Raw genomic sequence first — 22804 nt, 5'->3', positions numbered from 1 at the left:
ATTCTATTTCTTAATTTTAAAATTTTTAACTTGTGAGGATTTTTATGAACTAATATTATATTTTGAAGAAAAGAACATTTGAAGTTGAATAGTTTCCTTAGATTTTACTTCAGTTGTATGTTTATATTTTTGTTTGCCATTTATCCAACAAATATCCTTGCTATATTAGATTAATATAAGTGAATGCTTTAACCTTTTTTCATAAATTGTGAGTACCTTAGAACATATTAACTCCATTTACTTTCCTTCCAGCTTACACAGAATTGTGGTCATGTATTTTAATTATAAAGGTAAAATACCATAAGGGGTCATTTCCATTGTGTTGTGCCATTAAAATTCTTTTAGATGCACACACATATTCACACTGTATCTTGTATCTGCTGTCATTTTACTTATGCCTTTAATATTTCCTTTAACATATTCTCAGTTTCTGTTTGTCTAAACATGTCTTTATTTTATCCCCACTTTTGAGGAGTATTTTTGCTAAGTATAGAATTCTAGGTTAACATTTTTCTTTCATTTTGAGAGTTTTCCATTGTTTTCTGGCTTCCATTGTCTCCACTAAGAAGTCAGCTCTAAATTTAATTATTCCTCGTTTCAATGTAACCTGTCATTTTGCCCTCCTGGAAGCTTTAAGATTGTTTTTTGTCTTTGGGTTTGTGTTTGTTTTATTTTCTGGCCATTTTTACTGATACATCTAGGTATGATTTTCTTTATATAAGAAGCACTTGTTTGTGGTTTGGAGTAAATGCTGTTGAATCTGTGGTAGTCTATGCCTCCATCATCCAGACCTTGCAGGTCTATGCCTGTTATCTGTATTTTTTTTTCTCTTGGTTTTCCGCCATGTCATTTTGACTCCTCGTGTTGTTGCTCAGTCACTAATTTGTGTCCAACTCTTTGCAGCCTCATGGACTGCAGCACACCAGGCTTGCCTGTCCTTCATCATCTACCAGACTTTGCTCAAATGTCAATACAGTCAGTGTGCTATCCAACCATCTCATCTCCTGCTGCCCGCTTCTCCTCCTGTCCTCAACATTCCCAGCATCAGGGTCTTTTCCAATGAGTCAGCTCTTCGAATCAGGTGGCCAAAGTATTGGAGCTTCAACTTCAGCATCAGTCCTTCCAATGAATATTCAGAGTTGATTTCCTTTGGGATTGACTGTTTTGATCTCCTTGCTGTTCAAGGGACTCTAAAGAGTCTTCCCCTCACCACAATTTGAAAGCATCAGTTATTCAGCACTCAGCCTTCTTTATGGTCCAGCTCTTACATCCATACATGACTACTGGGGAAAAAACCATAGCTTTGACTATACAGACATTTGTCAGCAAAGTGATGTGTCTGCTTTTTAATATGCTGTCTAGGTTTATCACAGCTTTCCTTCCAAAGAGCAAATGTCTTTTAATCTCATGGCTGCAGTCACTGTCTGCAGTGATTTTGGAGCCCAAGAAAATAAAATCTGTCACTATTTCCACTTTTCCTCCTTACATTTGCCAAGAAGTGCTGGGACTGGATGCCGTGATCTTGGTTTTCTGAATGTTGAATTTTAAGCCAACTTTTTCTCTCTCCTCTTTCACCCTCATTAGTTTCTCTTCCCTTTCTGCCACTAGAGTGGTATCATCTGCATAGCTGAGGTTGTTGATATTTCTCCCAGATATTTTGATTCCAGTTTGTGCTTCACCCAGCATGGCATTTCATACGATGTACTCTGCATATAAGTTATTAAGCACATTGACAACATACAGCTTGTCACAGTCCTTTCCTAATTTTAAACCAGTCAGTTGTTCCATGTCCAGTTCTAACTGTTGCTTCTTTACCTGCATACAGGTTTCTCAGGAGACAGGTAAGGTGTTCTGGTATTCCTATCTCTTTAAGAATTTTCTACAGTTTATTATGATCCACATAGTCAAAGGCTTTAATGTAGTCAATGAAGCAGAAGTAAATGTTTTTATGGAATTCTCTTGCTTTCTCTGTGATTGAATAAATGTTGGCAATTTGATCTCTGATTCTTCTGCCTTTTCTAAACCCATCTTGTACATCAAGAAGTTCTCGGTTCACGTTCTGCTGAAGCCTAACTTGAAGGATTTTGAGCATAACCTTACTAGCAAGGGAAATGAGTGCAGTTGTATGATACTTTGAATATTCTTTGACACTGCCCTTCTTTGGGATTGGAATGAAAAAACTGACCTTTTCCAGTCCTATGGCCACTGCTGAGTTTTCCAAACTTGCTGACATATTGAGTGTAGCACTTTTACAGCATCATCTTTTAGGATTTGAAATAGCTCAGTTGGAATTCCATCACCTCCACTATCATTGTTTGCAGTAATGCTTCCTAAGGCCCACTTGACTTCACACACCAGGATGTCTGGCTGTAGGTGAGTGACCACACCATCGTGATTATTCAGGTCATTAAGACCTTTTTGGTATAGTTCTTCTATGTATTCTTTCCACCTCTTCTTAATATCTTCTGCTTTTGTTAATTCTTACTGTTTCTGTCCTTTTATCGTGCCCATCCTTACATGAAATGTTCCCCTGGTCTCTCCAATTTTCTTGAAGCGATTTCTAGTCTTTCCCATTCTATTACTTTTTTCTACTACCTTGCATTGTTCACTGAGGAAGGCCTCCTTATCTCTCCTTGCTGTTCTCTGGAATGCTGCATTCAGGTGGATGCATCTTTCCCTTTCTCCCTTGTTTTTTGCTTCTCTTCTTTCCTCAGCTATATGTAAAGCCTCCTCGGACAACTACTGTGCCTTCTTGCATTTCTTTTTTGGGAGGATGATTTTGGTCACTGCCTCCTCTACAGTGTTACAAACCCCTGTCCATATTTTTTCAGGCACTCTGTCTTCCAGATCTAATCCCTTGAGTCTATTCAAGTCCACTGTAAGGGACAAAATCATAAGGGATTTGATTTAGATCATACCTGATAGACTAGTGATTGCCCCTATTTTCTCCAATTTAAGCCTGAATTTTGCAATAAGGAGTTCATGGTCTGAGCCACAGTCAGCTCCAGGTCTTGTTTTTGCTGACTATATAGAGCTTCTCCATCTTTGTCTGCAAAGAATATAATCAGTCTGATTTTGGTATTGACCATCTGGTGATGCCCATGTGTAGAGTCTTCTCTTGTGTTGTTGGAAGAAGGTGTTTGCTATGAGCAGTGTGCTCTCTTGTCAAAACTCTGTTAGCCTTTGCCCTGCTTCATTTTGTACTCCAAGGCCAAATTTGCCCGTTACTCAGGTATCTCTTGACGTCCCACTTTTGCATTCTAATCTCCTATGGTGAAAAGGACATCTTCTTATGGTGTTAGTTCTGGAAGGTCTTGTAAGTTTTCATAAAACTGGTCAACTTCAGCTTCTTCGGCATCAGTGCTTGGGGTGTAGACTTGGATTACTGTGATGTTGAATGGTTTGCCTTGGAGACGAACCGAGATCATTCCGTCATTTTTAAGATTACACCCAAGTACTGCATTTTGGACTCTTTTGTTGACTATGAGGGCTACTCCATTTCTCCTAAGGGATTGTTGACCACAGTAGTAGATATCATGGTCCTCTGAATTAAATTTTCCCATTCCAGTCCGTTTTAGTTCACTGATTCCTAAAATGTCAATGTTCACTCTTGCCATCTCCTGCTTCACCATGTCCAATTTACCTTGATTCATGGACCTAACATTCCAGGTTCCTTTGAGAAATTGTTCTCTATAGCATCAGACTTTACTTCCATCACCAGACATATCTGCAACTGAGCATCATTTCCACTTTGGCCCAACACTTCATTCTTTCTGGAGCTATTAGTAATTGCCCTCTTCTCTTCCCCAATAGCGTATTGGACACCTTCAAACCTGAGGGGTTCATCTTTTGGTGTCTTTTCATACTGTTCATGGGGTTCTCATGGCAAGAATACTGGAGTGGTTTGCCATTTTCTCCTCCAGTGGACCACGTTGTCAGAACTCTTCACTATGACCCATCTGTCTTGGATGGCCTGCACAGCTTGGCTCACAGCTTCACTGAGTTAGGCAAGCCCCTTTGCTACAACACGGCTGTGATCCATGAAGGGGGTCTCCTCATATACTTGGTTATTTTTATTGTATGACAAACATATATGAATATGTACGAAAAACTGTTTCAGACTTAGAAAATGCTTTCAGACTTAGAATAAGATTGCCTTCTTCCAGAGAAAATTCATACTTGCCTCTGGTACTCAACCATACCAGCAATCCCAGATCAATTTAATCCAATCAGGAATTAAGATAATTTGAAGATAGACCTCAGGACCCACAAGGGCAGGCTCAGTTCCTTATTCTAGGATGTACCCCATTTTCTTGGGTTTTACCAGAACACACCCCACCCACATGATTAGAAACATTTTCTCATGAGAGTTTGATTTTTTGAGAGGTGTAGCATACTATTTTTAAATAATTCTGTCCTTTTACTTTTGTTCTTATAAAATTTTAGGAAGTCCATCTGTGAAAAATTCAGCTTCCCGTTCATTCCATTCTTCTCCTAAGAAGTCTCCAGTTCACTCACTCCTAACTAGTTCGGTTGAGGATTCCATAGGTTCCTCACCACAATATAGATCTACCAAACCTGTTCATTCACCTGATCCTGTTAAAGGTAAGAATGACCTGATATCACTGATGAAATTAATTGTTTTCCTACTCTGGTGATTTAAAAGTTCTTTTCCATAATTGGATTTAATAAAGTTTCACATGGTGTTCTTGTAGGTACACTCCAATTGATGCTGTGTGGTGGGTGTGTGTTTAAAGTGAAAGTGAAGTCACTCAGTCGTGTCAGACTCTTTGTGACCTCATGGACTGTAGCCTGTCCATGGGATTTTCCAGGCAATAGTACTGGAGTGGATTAGTGGGTCTTATTTATTTATTTATTTGTCTTAGTTAAATAGAATAATTATTAATGCACACATACACCTTAGTAAATAAACATAGATATTATAGATAAATATTATCTCTTTCTCTGACATGAATAATGATCTTTTTCTCTATTTTATTATAAGATTTTGGGTCTTTTTGTAAATGCTGAGAATGAATGACTTTTCTTAGTTCAGTTCAGTCACTCAGTCATGTCCGACTTTTTGCGACCCCATGAACTGCAGCACACCAGGCCTCCCTGTCCATCACCAACTCCCGGAGTTCACCCAAACCCATGTCCATTGTGTCGGTGATGCCATCCAACCATCTCATCCTCTGTCGTCCCCTTCTCCTCCTGCCCTCAATCTTTCCCAGCATCAGGGTGTTTTCCAGTGAGTCAGCTCTTTGCATCAGGTGGCCAAAGTATTGGAGTTTCAGCTTCAACATCAGTCCTACCAATGAATACCCAAGACTGATCTCCTTTAGGATGGACTGGTTGGATCTCCTTGCAGTCCAAGGGACTCTCAAGAGTCTTCTCCAACACCACAGTTCAAAAGCATCAATTCTTCGGTGCTCAACTTTCTTAATAGTCCAACTCTCCCATCCATACATGACCACTGGAAAAACCATAGCTTTGACTAGATGGACCTTTGTTGACAAAGTAATGTCTCTGCTTTTTAATATGCTGTCTAGGTTGGTCATAACTCTCCTTCCAAGGAGTAAGCATCTTTTCATTTCATGGCTGCAATCACCATCTGCAGTGATTTTGGAGCCCAGAAAAATAAAGTCAGCCACTGTTTCCCAGTCTATTTCCCATGAAGTGATGGGACCAGATGCCATGATCTTAGTTTTCTGAATGTTGAGCTTTAAGCTAGCTTTTTCACTCACCTCTTTCACTTTCATCAAGAGGCTCTTTAGTTCTTCTTCACTTTCTGCCATAAGGGTAATGTCATCTGCATATCTGAGGTTACTGATACTTCTCCCAGCAATCTTGATTCCAGCTTGTGCTTCAAATTATCTCTGTGTTCTGTCTGTGTAAGTGCAAGTATCTGTTATACAAACTTACCAAAATGTCCTCATTTTTAAAATTTTGAGTTCATTTATTATTAATAAAGACAGGTGAGAAAAAAATGATTTGCTTTAGAATAAGCCTGAAAAAATGAAAGTGGACATTAAATATATATAAGTACTGAATCGAGCTTGAAATGTTTTTCATCATATATGACATCAGTGCTCTCTGGTATCATTCTCTTTGATAAGAGGTAAATTAGCCAAGTTGTTGCATCATTGTTAAGTCAGTTCCTGGTCTTTTGAAATTCTATACCTAACATATTTGTAAATCCTAAAAAAAAAAAATCAGGACTTAATCATAGCTTTTAGCACATTTTCTTTTTTTGTCATCTTTTTCTGCATCTGGGTCCTCCTTCATTTCTTATACTTCTAAGTTCTTTAATTTTTTTTAAAAAATGTGCTGTGCTGTGCTTAGTTGCTCAGTCTTGTCCAGCTGTCTGTGACCCCATAGACTGCAGACTGGAGAAGGCCATGGCAACCCACTCCAGTATTCTTGCCTGGAGAATCCCATGGACAGGGGAGCCTGGCAGGCTACATTCCATCATGGGGTCCCAAAGAGTCGGACACAACTGAGCGACTAAGCACAGCACAGCACAGACTGTAGTTAGCCAGGCTCCTCTGTCTAAGGAATTCTCCAGGCAAGAATACTGCAGTGAGTAGCCATGCCCTCCTCCAGGGGACCTTCCCAACCCAGGGATCGAACCCAGGTCTCACGCATTATAGGCAGATTCTTTACCATCTGAGCCACCAAGGAAGCCCAATTACATCATAATGACAACAGTGATTATTGCAGGAGTAGAACAGTGCCGCTGATCACCTCATTATTAGTTTGTGGCTACATAATGGAAGATCCCCTGAAGAAGGGAATGGCTACCCACTCCAGTACTCTGGCCTAGAGAATTCCATGCACTGTATAGTCCATGGGGTCGCAGAGTTGGACACCACTGAGCAACTTTCAATACCATGGCATTTTCTTTATTGTTCCCTGTTGTCAGATATTTGTTAAACATGTTTTGCATTATTTACATTAAAAATATCTCAATGAGAAATTATTTTTTTATTCTCTTGAACAAAAATAATTCCTAGATGATTGCCTTTAAAATCATCTTTAAAAAGTAAAAGGGTGTTTTCTTGATAGGAAAATGAGGTATCAAAATATTTTCAAGATTATACAGAAAGTCAGAGACTGAGCTCGAAATTAAAATCTTGTGATTGACAGCCAGTACTTTTTGGAGGTTGACAAAGCATAGCGTAATATTTGAGAATAGTTCACAGGCTTCTAGCACCTCCTCAGTTGCTGCTGCCACATTTTTTCTAGGTTCCCTGTGGCTGTGTCAGTGTCCATACTGCTCTTGCAATATAATACTGTCCTCATTCATGTGACAACAACTGAAATGGGCACTTGGCCTCACACATTCAAAAATGTTTCCAGCACCAGTATTAAATCTCACTCTTCCAAACACTTAGTTGCTGGAACTACACAGGTTTGGAATGAAAAGCTGTCATTTAAAATGTAGGACATATCATTAAACCTGAAGTGTTCTTCCCACTCATCCCACTTAATGCTGTGTGGTTCAGTTCAGTTCAGTTCAGTCGCTCAGTTTACAGACTAGCAAATCAGATTGGTTTGAAACAAAATCATATAAGCTAGTATTGCAATATTTGGATACAATATTTCTTTATTTTAAAATAGTGGTTTAAAGCTTCCATTATTTTAAAAGAAAGGTTGTTTAACCCATAATTGGAAGATTTCTAAAATGAAATATCAAATAGACTTTTAATATCATCTAAGCAATTTTCTAATAGCTTCACAGTCTCAGCCAATAGAAACAACCGGAAAGACATGCAGGAAGCTCCAAACCAGACTGGAAAGCTTGCAAACTCTGGTAGAAGATTTACAGATGAAGAACCAAGGTACGATGCACATTTTTGCAGAGAACATCCTAGCTCAAAAGAATACTCAGCCTTCCTTTCAGGTTAAGCCTCTTACCTGTAGATCCACTGAAAAGGATACACAACAGGCAATTTAGAAACCTCAGTCAGAACCTAAGAGTCTTCACCATGACTAATGCCTAGATTAGCAGTGTGACCTTGGGCAAGTTGCTTTAGCCCTCCTCTTTCATCTAATAGGGATGATAATATTGCTGACCAGCCCTCAGCAGGACACATGTTCTGAGTGGCTGAGTTCACATGACACTTTCCCATACACTGTCTTTCTTGTCCTTTCTGGTCCGTAGATGAACATTTGTATGACAGCAGCAAGCATAAGGTGGCAGTAAATAGCCAGAAAACAAAACAACAGTATTTAGCCTTATAGAAGATTTAAATTACCCAGGGCAGACTGTGCCACCCATTGAATCACTGAATAAAAAGATGAACTATGTCTAAATGTGGACTTCCATATGTCTACATAAACTAGAGCTATTTGAACGAGAAATTGTTGTATTCTGCAGATGATAGACAACTTTTGGGACATGAATTCCAAGTGGATGTTCCCATGAATTCAGGAGGCTATCATGTTTTATGATTTCCTGATATAAATCCATGAATCCAGGAGACTTTGTCAGAGAGAAATTAATTTTGGAGTATACAGGTTATTCTTATTTCATCTCTGGAAATAATACAGTCTTGCTAGATGGAAGATAATAACTTTCAAAAAATCATTTAAAAATAAATTTAACCTTATTATTAATAATAGTTGTTATTAGCATTTATTGAGCAATCATCAGCTGTGTGCCAGGCTCTGTGTGCCAGGCCCTGTATGCAGTGTCTTGCTTGTGAGCTTCACAATACTGGGAGGTGCATGCTAATCTCTTGTCATTTGGTAATGAGGAAGCTGAAGATCACAGTCAGTCAATAAGTTCTAAGTCACACAAAGAGTAGTGGAGCTGGGAACTGATCTCTGCAATTTTTGACTCCAAAATCCACATTTTTAATGTACTAAAAGCTAAACTGTTACTAAAGAAAATCAACAAATTCTTTTTGATAACTCCAGATGTCTGTGTATATAAACATAAACATTTGATTTTAAGTTTATCATAACTTTTTAGAGGAAGATTATCTTATTGGCCCCATTTTTATTCATACTTTGACTTATATTTCTGACTTTATCTGACTAAACCTACCATATAATAATGCAAATGGAAAACATGTCATATTTGTTAAAAAAATTTTTTTCTAATCTTTTTATTGGATGCATTGTCTGGATGAAATGTCTCTTAGAAATTATGAAACAGATATTTTGGAGAGAATGTGGGGAACATTTATCAAAATTTAAAGTACATGTATTCTCTGACCCAGAAGCTCCACTTCTAGCAATTTATTCTGCAAGAAAAGTTGCACACACAAAAGTCTACTCACAGAAGTATTTCCTATAGCATTGTTTATAAGCAAAAATAAGGAAGCAGCTTTAAAAAGTTTATTTATTAACATGTTGGTACATCCACACAATGTGATACTGTGCTGTCATAACAAAACATGAGCTGAACTGGAAAGATATTGACGTTTTAAGTGAATGAAAGCAAGCTGCAGAATGATTTATACCACATTTCCATTTTTGTAAAGAAGAAAACTTCTGTCTGTGTGTGTGCGCGTATGTACTTGTGAAGATATTCACTAAAATGTTTATAGTGATAACCTAGGGAGAAGGAGGTTCAATACACTGAGGGAATAAAAACAAAGAATGATTTTTATCTCTTTGTGTATCCTTCTGAGGTGTTCAGATTATTTCCAATTAGTATGTATTACTTCTGTAACAATAATTATCATGTTATTATTTATTTGGCCACACAGTGCTGCTTCCCTGACCAAGAACTGAACCCATACCCTTGGCAGTGAAAGCACAGCATCCTAACCACTGGACCATCAGGGAATTCTGTATCGTGTTTATTGAAAACAATTAAAGGAGCAAAGATTTACCCTCAGCTCTGTTTCATAATTAAAGTCTTTTTTTAAAATGTGCTACTTTGCAGTTTTTAAGAACTTTTTGAGCTTGGCATGTATCTATTCTGTGGTAGCAAGCTGATCTTTTAAGAAATACATAATAGAAGTATATATTTAAAGCCTGAGTATATGTTGCTTTTCTAACTTTGTTTTATCAACATTTTCAGCAATGTCTTCAATGATCAGAAATCAAGAAAAAAGAATACAGAAAGTGAAAGACCAGGAAAAAATGTTACTAAAATGATACATTGCTTGCCTATTCTTTACAGAGAGATGATGCCCAATTAATTGTGGTGTTACTTATAATTAATGCCCTGTGTACTTTTTTCTTTTTATGTGAAAATTTAATAAAAGATATCCTATCCTGTCCTGTAAGCTCTATTTTGAAATAAACTATTCTTGAATGCTCTCTTAGTAAAACTTAAAGCAGTACTAGCTAGATGTGAATGTACCTTACAGGTATCAATCCATGCTAATACCAGTGTGTTGGAATAACTGCATTTTTTAAAAATTATTATCTTTACAGGTGCTGAGGCAATAGTCTTTTTTTTTTTCAGCTTAAAAATTTCTTTTTACATGAAAGTAAAAGATGGGGTATGATGCCCAGACAGAAGGACAAACTCCAAGGTCTTGACCAGATTCCTTCTGTGACCCTGAACTCGGTGTTCTGTCAATATCAGTCAGTGTTATCACAGAACAGAACACTGGGGCCTGTAATCAAAACTTCTGAAGAAGTTTCTCTTTTTGCATATTAATAACTAGAAGGAAAGAGATAAAAGGCTTACTATTCTCAGAGTTGACTCACTGGAAATGACTCTGATGCTGGGAGGGATTGGGGGCAGGAGGAGAAGGAGATGACAGAGAATGAGATGGCTGGAGGGCATCACCGACTCGATGGACATGAGTTTGAATGAACTCCGGGAGTTGGTGATGGACAGGGAGGCCTGGCGTGCTGTGATTCATGGGGTCGCAAAGAGTCAGACACGACTGAGCGACTGAACTGAACTGATTCTTCAGCCAGTGGGTAACTTCTGTAGATCAAATGGATTCAGTCTGCTCTAAGTAGTGTTTCATAAATGAGTGGGGTCTGTATGTGAAATATTTTCCAACACCAATATCCAGTTCTCTGTGGACACCAACTGGGTGTCTGTGAATCAATTCAATTCTGACACTAACTACCTGGAGTTAGTGTCCAATTCTGCAGACTCAAGAGCCCAGTCCCTCAAGACTAGGGCTTCCCAGGTGGCCCAACAATAAAGAATCCACCTGCCAATGCAGGAAATGTGAGTTCAATCCCTGGTCAGGAAGATCCCCTGGAGAAAGAAATGACAACCCACTCCAGTATTCTTGCCTGGGAAATCCCATGGACAGAGGACCCTGGTGGGCTCCAGTCCATGGGGTTGCAAAAGAGTTGAACACAGCAACTAACCAACAACAACCCACAAGATTGCCCCCACTTTATCGCAAGTCCTGGGCCACCTGTAGTTTTTGACTGGCTATAAATTGGGGAGTTCCCACATCCCTCTCTAAAGTTTCAATAATTTGCTAGAACTGATCACAGAAGTCAGGAAAGTGCTTTACTTAACTATCATGGCTTATTATAAAGGAGTAACTCAGGAACAGGCAAACGACAGGGGCACTGAGCAAGGCATGGATGGGGGTGTGGCACTTCCATGCCCTCTCAGGGCTCCCAGCCCCTTGATATATCCTCCCACCCAGAAGCTTATTAAGTGCCATCATTCTAGAGTGTCTCAGAGCTTCATCTCCAGCCCCCTCCCCAGCCTGGAGATTGGTGTGTGGGGCTGGAAGTGGCAAGCCTGCGATCCTACTTGGTCTTTCTGGTGGCCAGCCCTGACCTGAGGCTGTCTAGTGGCCCCACCTAAGTCACCTCACTAGCAGAAATTCAGGCATGGTCTAAGGGGCCTCGTAATGAATAACAGAAGACACCACCAGCTCTGGGGAAATTGTCAGAAACAAAGACCAAATGTATTTATTATACTGCAGGATGGGAACCCAATGAAAGGAGACCAGAACAGATACAAAAATGTTTAAATTGTGTCAAAGACAACAGAAACAATTCACAGAAGCCAGCCTGTCCAAAAAAATAAAACCCGTGCTCCCCTTCCCCAGTACAGACGTCCCTGAGAGACTGCGGCCCTGCTAATGGCTCTGTTCCCAGCAAACCACCCCCCAACCCCGCTCCAATCTACGTATGGCCACCTGACCAGGTCTCACTAATGACACTAGGACACAGCCGTATGTGGCACCTTCTGGCCCCGAGTTTTAGTGGAGTCTTTTCCCTTTCCACGGACTGGTTATAGAGGAGAGGGCGGTCCTAGGGGACAGAGGAGCCACAGGACAGAGGCCTGGGTGACGATCTGCAGGGAAAGTGGCCCTCCCGCCAGGAGTGCCCACTGCTGTTTAGTAAAGCGGGGAGTAAGCGCTGCGGGGCCGTGACAGCAGGTGCCGCTCAGCCTAACAAGAGCAGATGCCAAGCTGAGAAGGACATAAGTCCTTCTACGGCCCTCCCACTTCTCCCTCTAAGCACATCTGATTTTAAATGAGTTTCAAAAATGTAAAATTTAGTACTACTATGTATCTCTTAAATCAACTGGCTTTACTTAAAGATTTTTACTTCATCAGATAATGATAAAATAGCTAGTGACAGAACTCTCAACAGGTTTTTACTATAAATTGTTCCACCTTTAACTTTACCTAATAGAAACGCTTGGGTATTCTGTGTAGTAAAAGTCAGTGTCTTCTGAAGACCTGACTGGAAGGAATATAAAATTCCATTATGAAGTTTGTAAAAAATGTGTGTGTGTGTGTGTGTGTGTGTGTGTGTGTGTGTGTATTAAAGCAAAAGTATTCTGAGCCAAAAAAGTTACTGAAGCACTTTGTAACACTATTTTCAGATGAGTTTACGCTCTTTTTAGCAAAGACCATCCAGGATTAAATGTTGTTTTGCCAATAAATATTACACTTAATAAAAAGTTGTTTCAACATAGAATTTTCAAGTACAGGCATGCGTAATATCCTCCCAAACAAAGGCAAAGTTGTAAAAGAAATATTCTAAAACTTTAAAGGGAAGAGAACAGTGTATATGCCTCTTGATGTTTGCCTTTTTTTCTGTGTCATTAGTGAAGAAAAATATTAGTATTTTATTTTACATCTAAGCGGTTATGGTACTAAGACTTACACAAATAATTCAGACATTTAATAAAGATACTAAACTCAGGTTTTATTTTTTTTTCAGTTATAATGGCAAAGTTTAAAGGTTGTTTCTTCCCAGGGCAAAGATGTGTTTCTGCATCACTGTCCTGTTACAGTTTTGTTACCCAAGATCGTCACCAAAATGAAGAGGGAAGACAGTGAAATGACTGCTGTGGGACCAGCCATCTGTGAGCCCAAATCTGCTGTGAGACGAGCAGCAGTGGGGCAAGATGGTCCTCCAAAGGCCCTTCCAGGAAATGATGGGGCGTCCCACCCTCCAGTGGGCTGTGCCGTAGCCCCCAGCCCTTTAAGAGGTATCAATCAGGCCTCCTTGCTCAGCATCCACCATAACCCCCTTCCTGTTCTCTTTCCTCTTAGACTGCTCCCAGTAACAGACTCTGATTAGGCCCCTGTTTCTACACCAGCCTTTGATCATTAAGACAAAAACATACTTGCTACTTTCAAACCATACATGGCAAGTAAAATCAAGCAAAAAAAAAAAAAAAAAAGGGAAGTCTTAACGCAATGCTTCATATCCTGGCTAATCACATCTAGTGACCAGATATTTTCTCATTACAGTTCCATATGGTGCTGCTGCTGCTGCTGCTAAGTCACTTTAGTCATGTCCGACTCTGTGCGACCCCATAGACGGTAGCCCACCAGGCTCCCCTGTCCCTGGGATTCTCCAGGCAAGAACACTGGAGTGGGGTGCCATTGCCTTCTCTGCCATATGGTGCTAATGATTTTTAAATATGTGTATGAGAGCATTCCTCCAGCTGCACCAGTAGGAAATCTCTTTTTGAATAAGGCTTGTTTTACTCCCCTGGTCTAAGAATCACTGAAAGGCTCAAGTCTAAACCCTGCACAGTTAGTTGGTTTCTGCGCTCCCTGACCACTGCGCACTTAGCCAAGCCACTCCCCAAGACAACCAAGCCCTAAAGTAATGATGGATCAGCATAAATCCATCCAGCAATGCCACAGGAAATGCCATGCTCACTGGAAGCACTATCTACACATTAGACAAAAGCCACTAGCAAATTTGAAACAAGTCTGAGGGGTTAGATTTGAAGTTACACTTCCTTTAAACTATTCCAGGTGCTCCATGACCTTAGCCCCTTCCATGCGCTCCCATAGCCTCTTGGCTGTTTGTCAAAGTGATTCAGTGAATCCCCCACCACCTGTGAACCACTTTATCCTCATGACCAGTCTCTAAGAATCTATTGCTGCATTCTTCCCAACGAGCAACTTCTCCGTTCTCTACCACCACAAACTTCCACTCCACCACCGTGTCTGCCGGCAGGGACACAGAACGAGACCAGAACCCATCCCTGCTACACTGGAGTGGGATGTAAGCATTCCATCTCCCAAGACTCTCGTGGTCTCCAGTTACGGCGATGAACTGCACACCAGCACTTGTGATATAATGGACCTGGAACCTGACACTAACTTGACGACACTCTTTCTGACCTCTTGCTTCTACCAGCATGCTTCTGTCCCAGTCCTTTCCCTGCTTAGAGCTTAACACTGGAGACCCAAGACTGTCACCCAAACCAACATCTCCCCAGGACGAGTGCCGGGACACCATCTCCCAGTCCTCATGGTCAGCCCGGGTCTGACTGTCCAGCTGTGCAGGGCTCACTTCTTTCGCTCTGCCCAGGAGCAGGTTGCTAGAGGGAAACTTCTCTGCCAAACATGGAACTGCTTTGGAAGGTGTCTCTTGGCCTTTTTGCAATCCCCATTCTCCCATAGGAGATCCCAGGTTTTCGTGTCTTGAAACGTCAGAGTAACTTCTAGAGTTACCAGTCTCAGAGGTAGGTAGAGATTCTGTGTCTGGAAACGGGCCAGAAGGAACATGCGCTCTTGAACTGTCAGGGTTACCAGCTTCTCCAGAAGGACTCTGCTGTCTCCATGCTGCTCCCGGCAGGTCCCCAGGACCTTTGGTCTCAGAAACCAAACATCCATTGCTTTCTTGAAGATGCTCTTAAAAAAACAAAAGGAAAAATGTAATAGTATTTGGGCAGTTCAGTAAGTTAGGTTGAGGAAATAGGTTTAGTTATGAAAGACTCCACTACTAATCTATCTGCAGTTCACAAAATTTGTCTCTATTAAAATCAAGTACTTAATTACCTGGTGCCTTCCTAACACTGTGCTCTAAGAACACACATATCCAATAATAAGGGGCTTCCCTGTTGGCTCAGATGGTAAAGAATCTGCCTGCAATGCAGGAGACCCAGGTTCAATCCCTGGGTGAGGAAGATCCTCTGGAGGAGGGCATGGCAACCCACTCCAGTATTCTTGCCTGGAGAATCCCTTGGACAGAGGAACCTGGCGGGCTACAGTCCATTGGGGTCACAAAGAATCGGACATGACTGAGCAACTAAGCAAACCACATCCAATAATAAAAGGCATATCCAGGAGTGCCAGTATACCAGCACAAGAGTATAAACAAGGAGGCAAACTGTAGAGGCGGACGTGTAACACTGTCATCGTCCTGGATCTCCGCAGTGCAGGCCGTACTGGCATGCAATCGAGTCGTTTGGCTCCTATCATCAAAAAATGCTGTCCAGCCTGTGTGATGAAGAGCTGCACAGTTACCCTGCAAACCAGAAGAGCACACCTTCCCTCCCAGGAACTGTGTGTGGGTCAGGCGTTGATGGTCACAGTGTGGACAGGCCAGCAGCAGCTGTCACTGTGGCAGAATATGAAGGACAGCAGTGCATCCGTGGGCAAGGGGTGGGGGGACAGGGCTGGATTCTCCTTGCCAACTGTGTGCATTTGGAGCCTCTTCAACAAAACACAGGCTAGTTAGTTAAAGTAACTTCCCTGGTAGCTCAGAAGATAAAGAATCTGCCTGCAACGTGGTAGCTGCTGCTGCTGCTAAGTTGTTTCAGTCGTGTCCAACTCTGTACGACCCCATAGAGGGCAGCCCACCAGGCTCCTCTGCCCCTGGGATTCTCCAGGCAAGAATACTGGAGTGGGTTGCCATTTCCTTCTCCAATGCATGAAAGTGAAAAGTGAAAGTGAAGGCACTCTGTCATGTCCAACTCTTTGAGGCCCCATGGACTGTAGCCTACCAGGCTCCTCCATCCATGGGATTTTCCAGGCAAGAGTACTGGAGTGGGTTGCCATTGCCTTCTCTAGCAATGTGGTAGACCCAGGTTCAATCCTTGGGTTGGGAAGATCCCCTGGAAAAGGAAATGGCAACCCACTCCAGTATTCTTGCCTAGGAAATCCCATGGAAAGAGATGCCTGGCTGGCTACAGTCCATGGGTGTCACAAAGAGTTGGACACAACTGAGGGACTAACACTTTAACCAAAAACTCAGCTTACTTCTTGGCCTCTTCATATAGTCCAAATAGCTCCCTACAATATCTCCAGAACCATTCAATCAGAATAGATGGGGATTGAGAGGGGGATGGGAGTGAGAAAAGGGCGATCTTGTTTGTCTCTTTTTAATGGTGGGGTTGGAAGTGAGGCATAAACAAAAATTACTTAGAATTCCCAATCTCTCCACCTGAAACAGGAGGCTGGCTTTCACGGAAAAGACCAATGAGCTCTCTGCAGGAAAGACAGAGAGGCAGATTTATCAAGTGGCTACACATGAACACCACTCCACTAAAAATAAAGTTTACAGATGTCATTTTCACTAGGCTGGAATCCAGGGATGGGCAGCTTGCCAAGGGAGGGCGCTGGAAGGTAAGTTTTTCTGCCGAGTCTCTTATTTGTCCAGCACAGGGGGTCAAAAGCGCAGACGTCTAAACCTAGATGTCAATTCTGTTCCTCGGAGTTGGGGCCGCTACTAAGTGTGCCTCTTCCCTGGGGTTTTAGACAACCGTGCCCTGCTCCGGTGAGCATGGGGGAGGGCCGACAGCTCCGAAATCTGCTGCCAGCGAGCCGCCCCAGGGTTTGAGCCGAGGCCTTCATGGCCAGACTCCAGCCTGAACTTTGCCTCCCTGACAGAGGCGTCCAGAGAGCGGGGGTGGTTATTGCTGTGGTGTTCCCAAACGCGGTTCTTCCCTGCGGTGAGGGATAGGAGGACATGAGGCTATGGGATTGGGACTGAGATGAGACAGTGTCCCTGCTCGGACAGACGCGGGAGGGTCGGAGGATCTCTTAACCCTAAGCACCCCTTTCCGAAGGCCCGGAAGGGGCGCCGCCGCTGCAGCCGTCTGCACTGCACCAAGCGCCGCCGAGCGGAGGAGCCCATCCCCGCCGGAGGGGCAGGGGCAGGCGCCGAGGTTAGCGACTCGGAGGGGCGCGCCCCCTGACGAACCGTCTGGGCATCTTCAGGGCCTCGGTGGGGGCGAGCACCCCGCCCGGAGCGTGCGCACCAGGCGGGGAAAATGCGGAGCGCGGCGATGGTCGCGATCCGGGTAGAGGAAGCTAGTCCCGGGGAAAGGACGGCTAGGAAAGCTCCAGGTGGATCCCTCCCGCTCCCCCGAGGAACTTCAGAGCCCTCTGGCAGATCTGCCCAAGGAGGAAGAATACCTGGTTTGGCAGAAGGTCCGGGGCTCAGTCCGCCGCCGCCACCGCCCTGATCTCCTCCCGGAGCCGCAGCCTCCCTTGGGGGGGCGTCCTTCCTCTGCTCCGCATTCCCCTCCTTTCCCGAGTCCCGCAGCAGCCAGACGAAAAGCGCTCCGGCCAGACCCCCTCCGACCAGCAGGGCGGACCAGACGGCGCCCATGACTGAGAGGCCGCGGCTGCGGGAGACGACGGCGACCGAGACGGGGGCTCAGGTCACGCAGGAAGAGCCACACCTCCCCAGCCCGCTCCAACCTTTTACGGTCCCCCCGGTGGCGGGCGCTGCCGCGCGGAGCCCAGCCCTCCGCCTCTAAGACTCAACTTTCCCGGCCCCGCCCCGCTCCCCGCCCCGCGGCTGCAGCCCAGGCTCCGGCGCAGCGGGCCCGCGAGCGCCCTCCTTCTCCCTCCCTTTGGACCCCGCCAGTTGCCGGCGGCTGGGAGCACCGGGCGCCGAGTTCCAAGTGCCACCTGCGTGCGCCAAGAACCCAAGGGCGCACGGCTCCAGCGCGCAAACCCGCGCCCGCCCCGCCGCTTTCCCTTCCGGCTCCCGCGGCAGTCAGGCCCGGCTGTGAGCCGGGCAGCCCCTCACAAACAGCAGTGCGGCCGCGTAGAGGCCGGCGCTTCCAGGAACTTAGAATCGGAAGAGGCTGTGTTATGTTGCGGACCAGCGGGGCTGGGGCTAGGATGGGAGAGGCAGCTTGGTCGGGTTGGGTGGGGAAGACCCGCAGCACAGCGGCCGCGGTGGAAGCTTCATCCCGCCTCCAGTTAGCTGCGCTTCACCTCCCCGAGCCTCCGCCTCCCCGCCTGTAAAAGGAAAGGGTTGGACTGACACCCTTCCATCTATACCTACCGGTCACTTCTACCGCATCCAGTCATTTTTTCTTCCCCGATTTCTTTTAGGGTGCGTGGTTGTCACAAAAGCGCGCCTTCCTGGCCGGACAGGAGGTTGCCCAGAGGCAAGCCTCTACAGATGGCTTTATTAATTAAAAAAAAAAAATGCAACCATCTTTGTTAAGCGCTGTCGGTGTGCCAGGTGTTTAATGTATGCATAGACAAATGGATACAGAACAAGGATCCTGGAACCAAGTTATACACATTTCTTTCTAAATTCACACCTCTGCTGACCTGATGGCTTCACACACCGACTACAAGCTATTGGTTCCAATGCTTGTATCTGCAGGGTGAGCCTTTTCCTCGACCTGTACAAGTGTGGCTCAGCTGGTAAAGAATCTGCCCGCAATGTGGGAGGCCTGGATTCGATCCCTGGGTTGGGAAGATCCCCTGGAGAAGGGAAAGGCTACCCACTCCAGTATTCTGGCCTGGAGAATTCCATGGACTGTACAGTCCATGAGGTCACAAAGAGTCGGACACGGCTGAGCGACTTTCACTTTTCACACCAGTCCACACCCAACTACCAAGGCCACAGCCGGCAGACATCCGCCTTGGAATGATTACTAACACGTGGCTCTTATAAAACAGATCATTCAAACGCGCCCCAGGCTCAAGCCGATAGCAGCCCCTGACGGGCAGCGAGACCCAGCTAGTAGTTACAGGTGCTCACGCCTTGGCACACACAGGCCACAGCCCCTGCCATCAAAACGGAGAGAGGAGAGAAAAGGTGAGGAGGGGGCCGCACCAACCGGAGCTCCTCGCTAGTGCTGCATGCTAAGTCGTTCAGTTGTGTCCGACTCCTTGCCACCCTATGGACTGTAGCCCGCCAGGCTCCTGGGATCCTGGAGTGGGATTTTCCAGGCAAGAATACTGGAGTGGGTTGCCATGCCCTCCTCCAGGGGGTCTTTCCGACCCAGGAATCGAACCCGTGTCTCTTATGCCTCCTGCACTGGCAGACGGGTTCTTCACCACTAGGGCCACCTGGGGAGACCACTGGATGCTACGCTAGTAGACATCTCAAACCCAATTTACTCAAATCTGACACCCCCAGACCCACTACTTGCTCTGACTTCCTCATCTTGGTAAATGGCAACCACATTTCTCCTTTTTCAGTTCAGTTCAGTTCAGTCGCTCAGTCGTGTCCGACTCTCCGCGACCCCATGAATCACAGCACGCCAGGCCTCCCTGTCCATCACCAACTCCCGGAGTACACTCAAACTCATGTCCACAGAGTCGGTGATGCCATCCAGCCATCTCATTCTCCGTCGTCCCCTTCTCCTCCCGCCCCCAACCTTTCCCAGCATCAGAGTCTTTTCCAGTGAGTCAACTCGTCGCATGAGGTGGCCAAAGTATTGGAGTTTCAGCTTTAGCATCAGTCCCTCCAATGAACATCCAGGATTGATCTCCTTTAGAATGGACTGGTTGGATCTCCTTGCAGTATAAGGGACTCTCAAGAGTCTTCTCCAACACCACAGTTCAAAAGCATCGATTCTTCGGCGATCACCTTTCTTCACAGTCCAACTCTCACATCCATACATGACCACGGGAAAAAACATTGCCTTGACTAGACGGACCTTGGTTGGCAAAGTAATGTCTCTGCTTTTTAATATACTATCAAGGTTGGTCATAACTTTCCTTCCAAGGAGCAAGCGTCTTTTAATTTCATGGCTGCAATCAGCATCTGCAGTGATTTTGGAGCCCAAAAAAACAAAGTCTGACACTGTTTCCACTGTTTTTCCATCTATTTCCCATGAAGTGATGGGACCAGATGCCATGATCTTTGTTTTCTGAATGTTGAGCTTCAAGCCAACCTTTTCACTCTCCTCTTTCACTTTCATCAAGAGGCCTTTGAGTTCCTCTTCACTTTCTGCCATAAGGGTGGTGTCATCTGCATATCTGAGGTTATTGATATTTCTCCCGGCAATCTTGATTCCAGCTTGTGCTTCTTCCAGCCCAGCGTTCCTCATGATGTACTCTGCATATAAGTTAAATAAGCAAGGTGACAATATACAACCTTGACGTACACCTTTTCCTATTTGGAACCAGTCGGTTGTTCCATGTCCAGTTCTGACTGTTGCTTCCTGACCTGCATACAAAGTCTGCCTCTTCAAAATACATTCAAAATTCTTCTCTCCAAAGTGAATGCCACCCTTCCCCACACCCCAAATTCTCCAAGCTAGGCTTCAGCAATATTGAACCGTGAACTTCCAGATGTTCAAGCTGGTTTTAGAAAAGGCAGAGGAACCAGAGATCAAATTGCCAACATCCACTGGATCATCAGAAAAGCAAGAGAGTTTCAGGTCTATTTCTGCTTCATTGACTATGCCAAAGCCTTTGACTGTGTGGATCACAATAAATTGTAGGAAAATTCTTCAACAGATGGTAATACCAGACCACCTGACCTGCCTCCTGAGAAATCTGTATGCAGGTCAAGAAACAACAGTTAGAACTGGACATGAAACAAAGGACTGGTTCTAGATAAAGGAGTACGTCAAGGCTGTATATTGTCACCCTGCTTATTTAACTTCTATGCAGAGTACATCATGAGAAATGCTGGGCTAAATGAAGCACAAGCTGGAATCAAGATTGCTAGGAGAAATATCAGATATGCAGATGACACCACCCTTATGGCAGAAAGTGAAGAACTAAAGAGCCTCCTGATGAAAGTGAAAGAGGAGAGTGAAAACGTTGGCTTAAAGCTCAACATTCAGAAAACTAAGATCATGGCATCCAGTCCCATCACTTCATAGCAAATAGATGGGGAAACAGTGGAAATAGTGGCTGTCTTTATTTTGGGGGGTGGCTCCAAAATCACTGCAGATGGTGATTGCAGCCATGAAATTAAAAGACGCTTACTCCTTGGAAGGAGAGTTATGACCAACTTAGACAGCATATTAAAAAGCAGAGACATTACTTTTTCAACAAAGGTCCATCTAGTCAAAGCTATGGTTTTTCCAGTAGTCATGTATGGATGTGAGAGTTGGACTATAAAGAAAGCTGAGCACTGAAGAATTGATGCTTTTGAACTGTGGTGTTGGAGAAGACTCTTGAGAGTCCCTTGGACTGCAAGGAGAGCCAACCAGTCCATCCTAAAGGAAATCAGTCCTGAGTGTTCATTGGAAGGACTGATGTTGAAGCTGAAAGCTCCAATACTTTGGCCACCTGATGTGAAGAGCTGACTCATTGGAAAAGACCCTGATGCTGGGAAAGATTGAGGGCAGGAGGAGAAGGGGACAACAGAGGATGAGATGGTTGGATGGCATCACTGACTCAATGGACATGAGTTTGGGTAAACTCTGGGAGTTGGTGATGGACAGGGAGGCCTGATGTGCTGCAGTCCATGGGGTTGAAAAGAATCAGACATGACTGAGTGACTGAAATGAACTGAACTGAAATCTTTATGGACTCTTACTAATTGTTTCTTATAAGACTACTGTAGATCAAATTTTTAATAAATTTTGTAGAATAATTTAGGATTATTTCATCTCCTTTTGTCAAAGTGAAACGTCATACACAGGCTGTTTTTAAATTTTATAAACTCAAGCCAATAGAGTGATTTTACAAATAATATGAAAATCCCTGAACATTTCTCTTTTTTTCTCACTGATAACTTTAGCTACTGCTTCATCACTTAGTTTTCTTTGTTTTTATTAATGTGCTAATGAGTGAAATTCCAGAAGATCTGTAAAATCCTAGAATGCAAGGCCTGCTATTCAGTTCTGATACATAGAAGGCTCTTAGTCAAGGTTGTTGTCATCAATTACTATTTCATTTATTAAAAATATAAGGAAGAAAGATATAATTCTCCCCAACTTATCAGAATTCTATTTACATTGTAAAAAGAATTGTATTAGGTTTATCATGCAGTATTTTTAGAGAATATTATTTATTTGGATTTTCTAAACTTAAATGTTGATTCATCGATTTCTATGTTGCTGTTTAAAAAAATAATATTCCACTCACTATCATATTTGTTAAAAGTCTACAGCTACATATTCTAAAAACATTCTTACAGCACCAAGAATAATGTATTTATCATCATACAATTTCAAAATAATGCTCTTTGCTTCTACACAGATCTTGAAGCCTAAGAAGATGGAAAGGAAAAAGGGTGGCAGATTCAGTAGGATGAGGGAAGAAGATGATGAGTTCTGCTGAGAAAGATTCAGTTGAGGTGCTATCAGGACATTGGGACGGGTGGTCTATAGTTTAAGAAGAGGGTGAGGGCTGGAGAAATTCCTCACAGGGAGGTGGCAATTAAATCATGGTAGACACTAATGTTTTAGAGGGAAAGCAAAAGAATGAGC

The 22804-nt window shown here is 43.6% G+C and overlaps 2 protein-coding genes across 4 annotated transcripts in view; one reads left to right on the top strand and one right to left on the bottom strand.

Moving 5' to 3' along the window:
* The window catches only part of CCDC158 (coiled-coil domain containing 158), an 82176-nt gene extending 71940 nt beyond the window's left edge, over positions 1-10236 (top strand). For 2 of the 3 annotated variants that reach the window (XM_055434715.2, XM_055434714.2), the window contains 3 exons: positions 4447-4605; positions 7745-7844; positions 10040-10236. In XM_055434715.2, coding sequence (XP_055290690.1) covers positions 4447-4605; positions 7745-7844; positions 10040-10160 — 380 coding nt within the window. In that variant the 3' untranslated portion in view covers positions 10161-10236. Of the gene's footprint in view, positions 1-4446; positions 4606-7736; positions 7845-10039 lie in introns of all 3 variants that reach the window. The other variant, XM_055434713.2, reaches the window with a different exon arrangement.
* STBD1 (starch binding domain 1) lies at positions 10216-17915 on the bottom strand. Its single transcript, XM_055434717.2, has 2 exons — positions 17574-17915; positions 10216-15065 (listed from the first exon to the last, which is right to left on the bottom strand). Exons 1-2 carry the CDS (start codon positions 17767-17769, stop codon positions 14245-14247), a joined length of 1017 nt encoding a protein of 338 aa, XP_055290692.1. The 5' UTR covers positions 17770-17915; the 3' UTR covers positions 10216-14244.
* Between the last annotated feature and the right edge of the window lie 4889 nt (positions 17916-22804).

Source organism: Moschus berezovskii, chromosome 5, assembly GCF_049115385.1.
Source record: "Moschus berezovskii isolate FMDL1 chromosome 5, NW_MosBer_1.0, whole genome shotgun sequence".
NCBI classification, from domain to species: domain Eukaryota; kingdom Metazoa; phylum Chordata; class Mammalia; order Artiodactyla; family Moschidae; genus Moschus; species Moschus berezovskii.
This window is presented reverse-complemented; position numbering and strand designations above follow the sequence as displayed.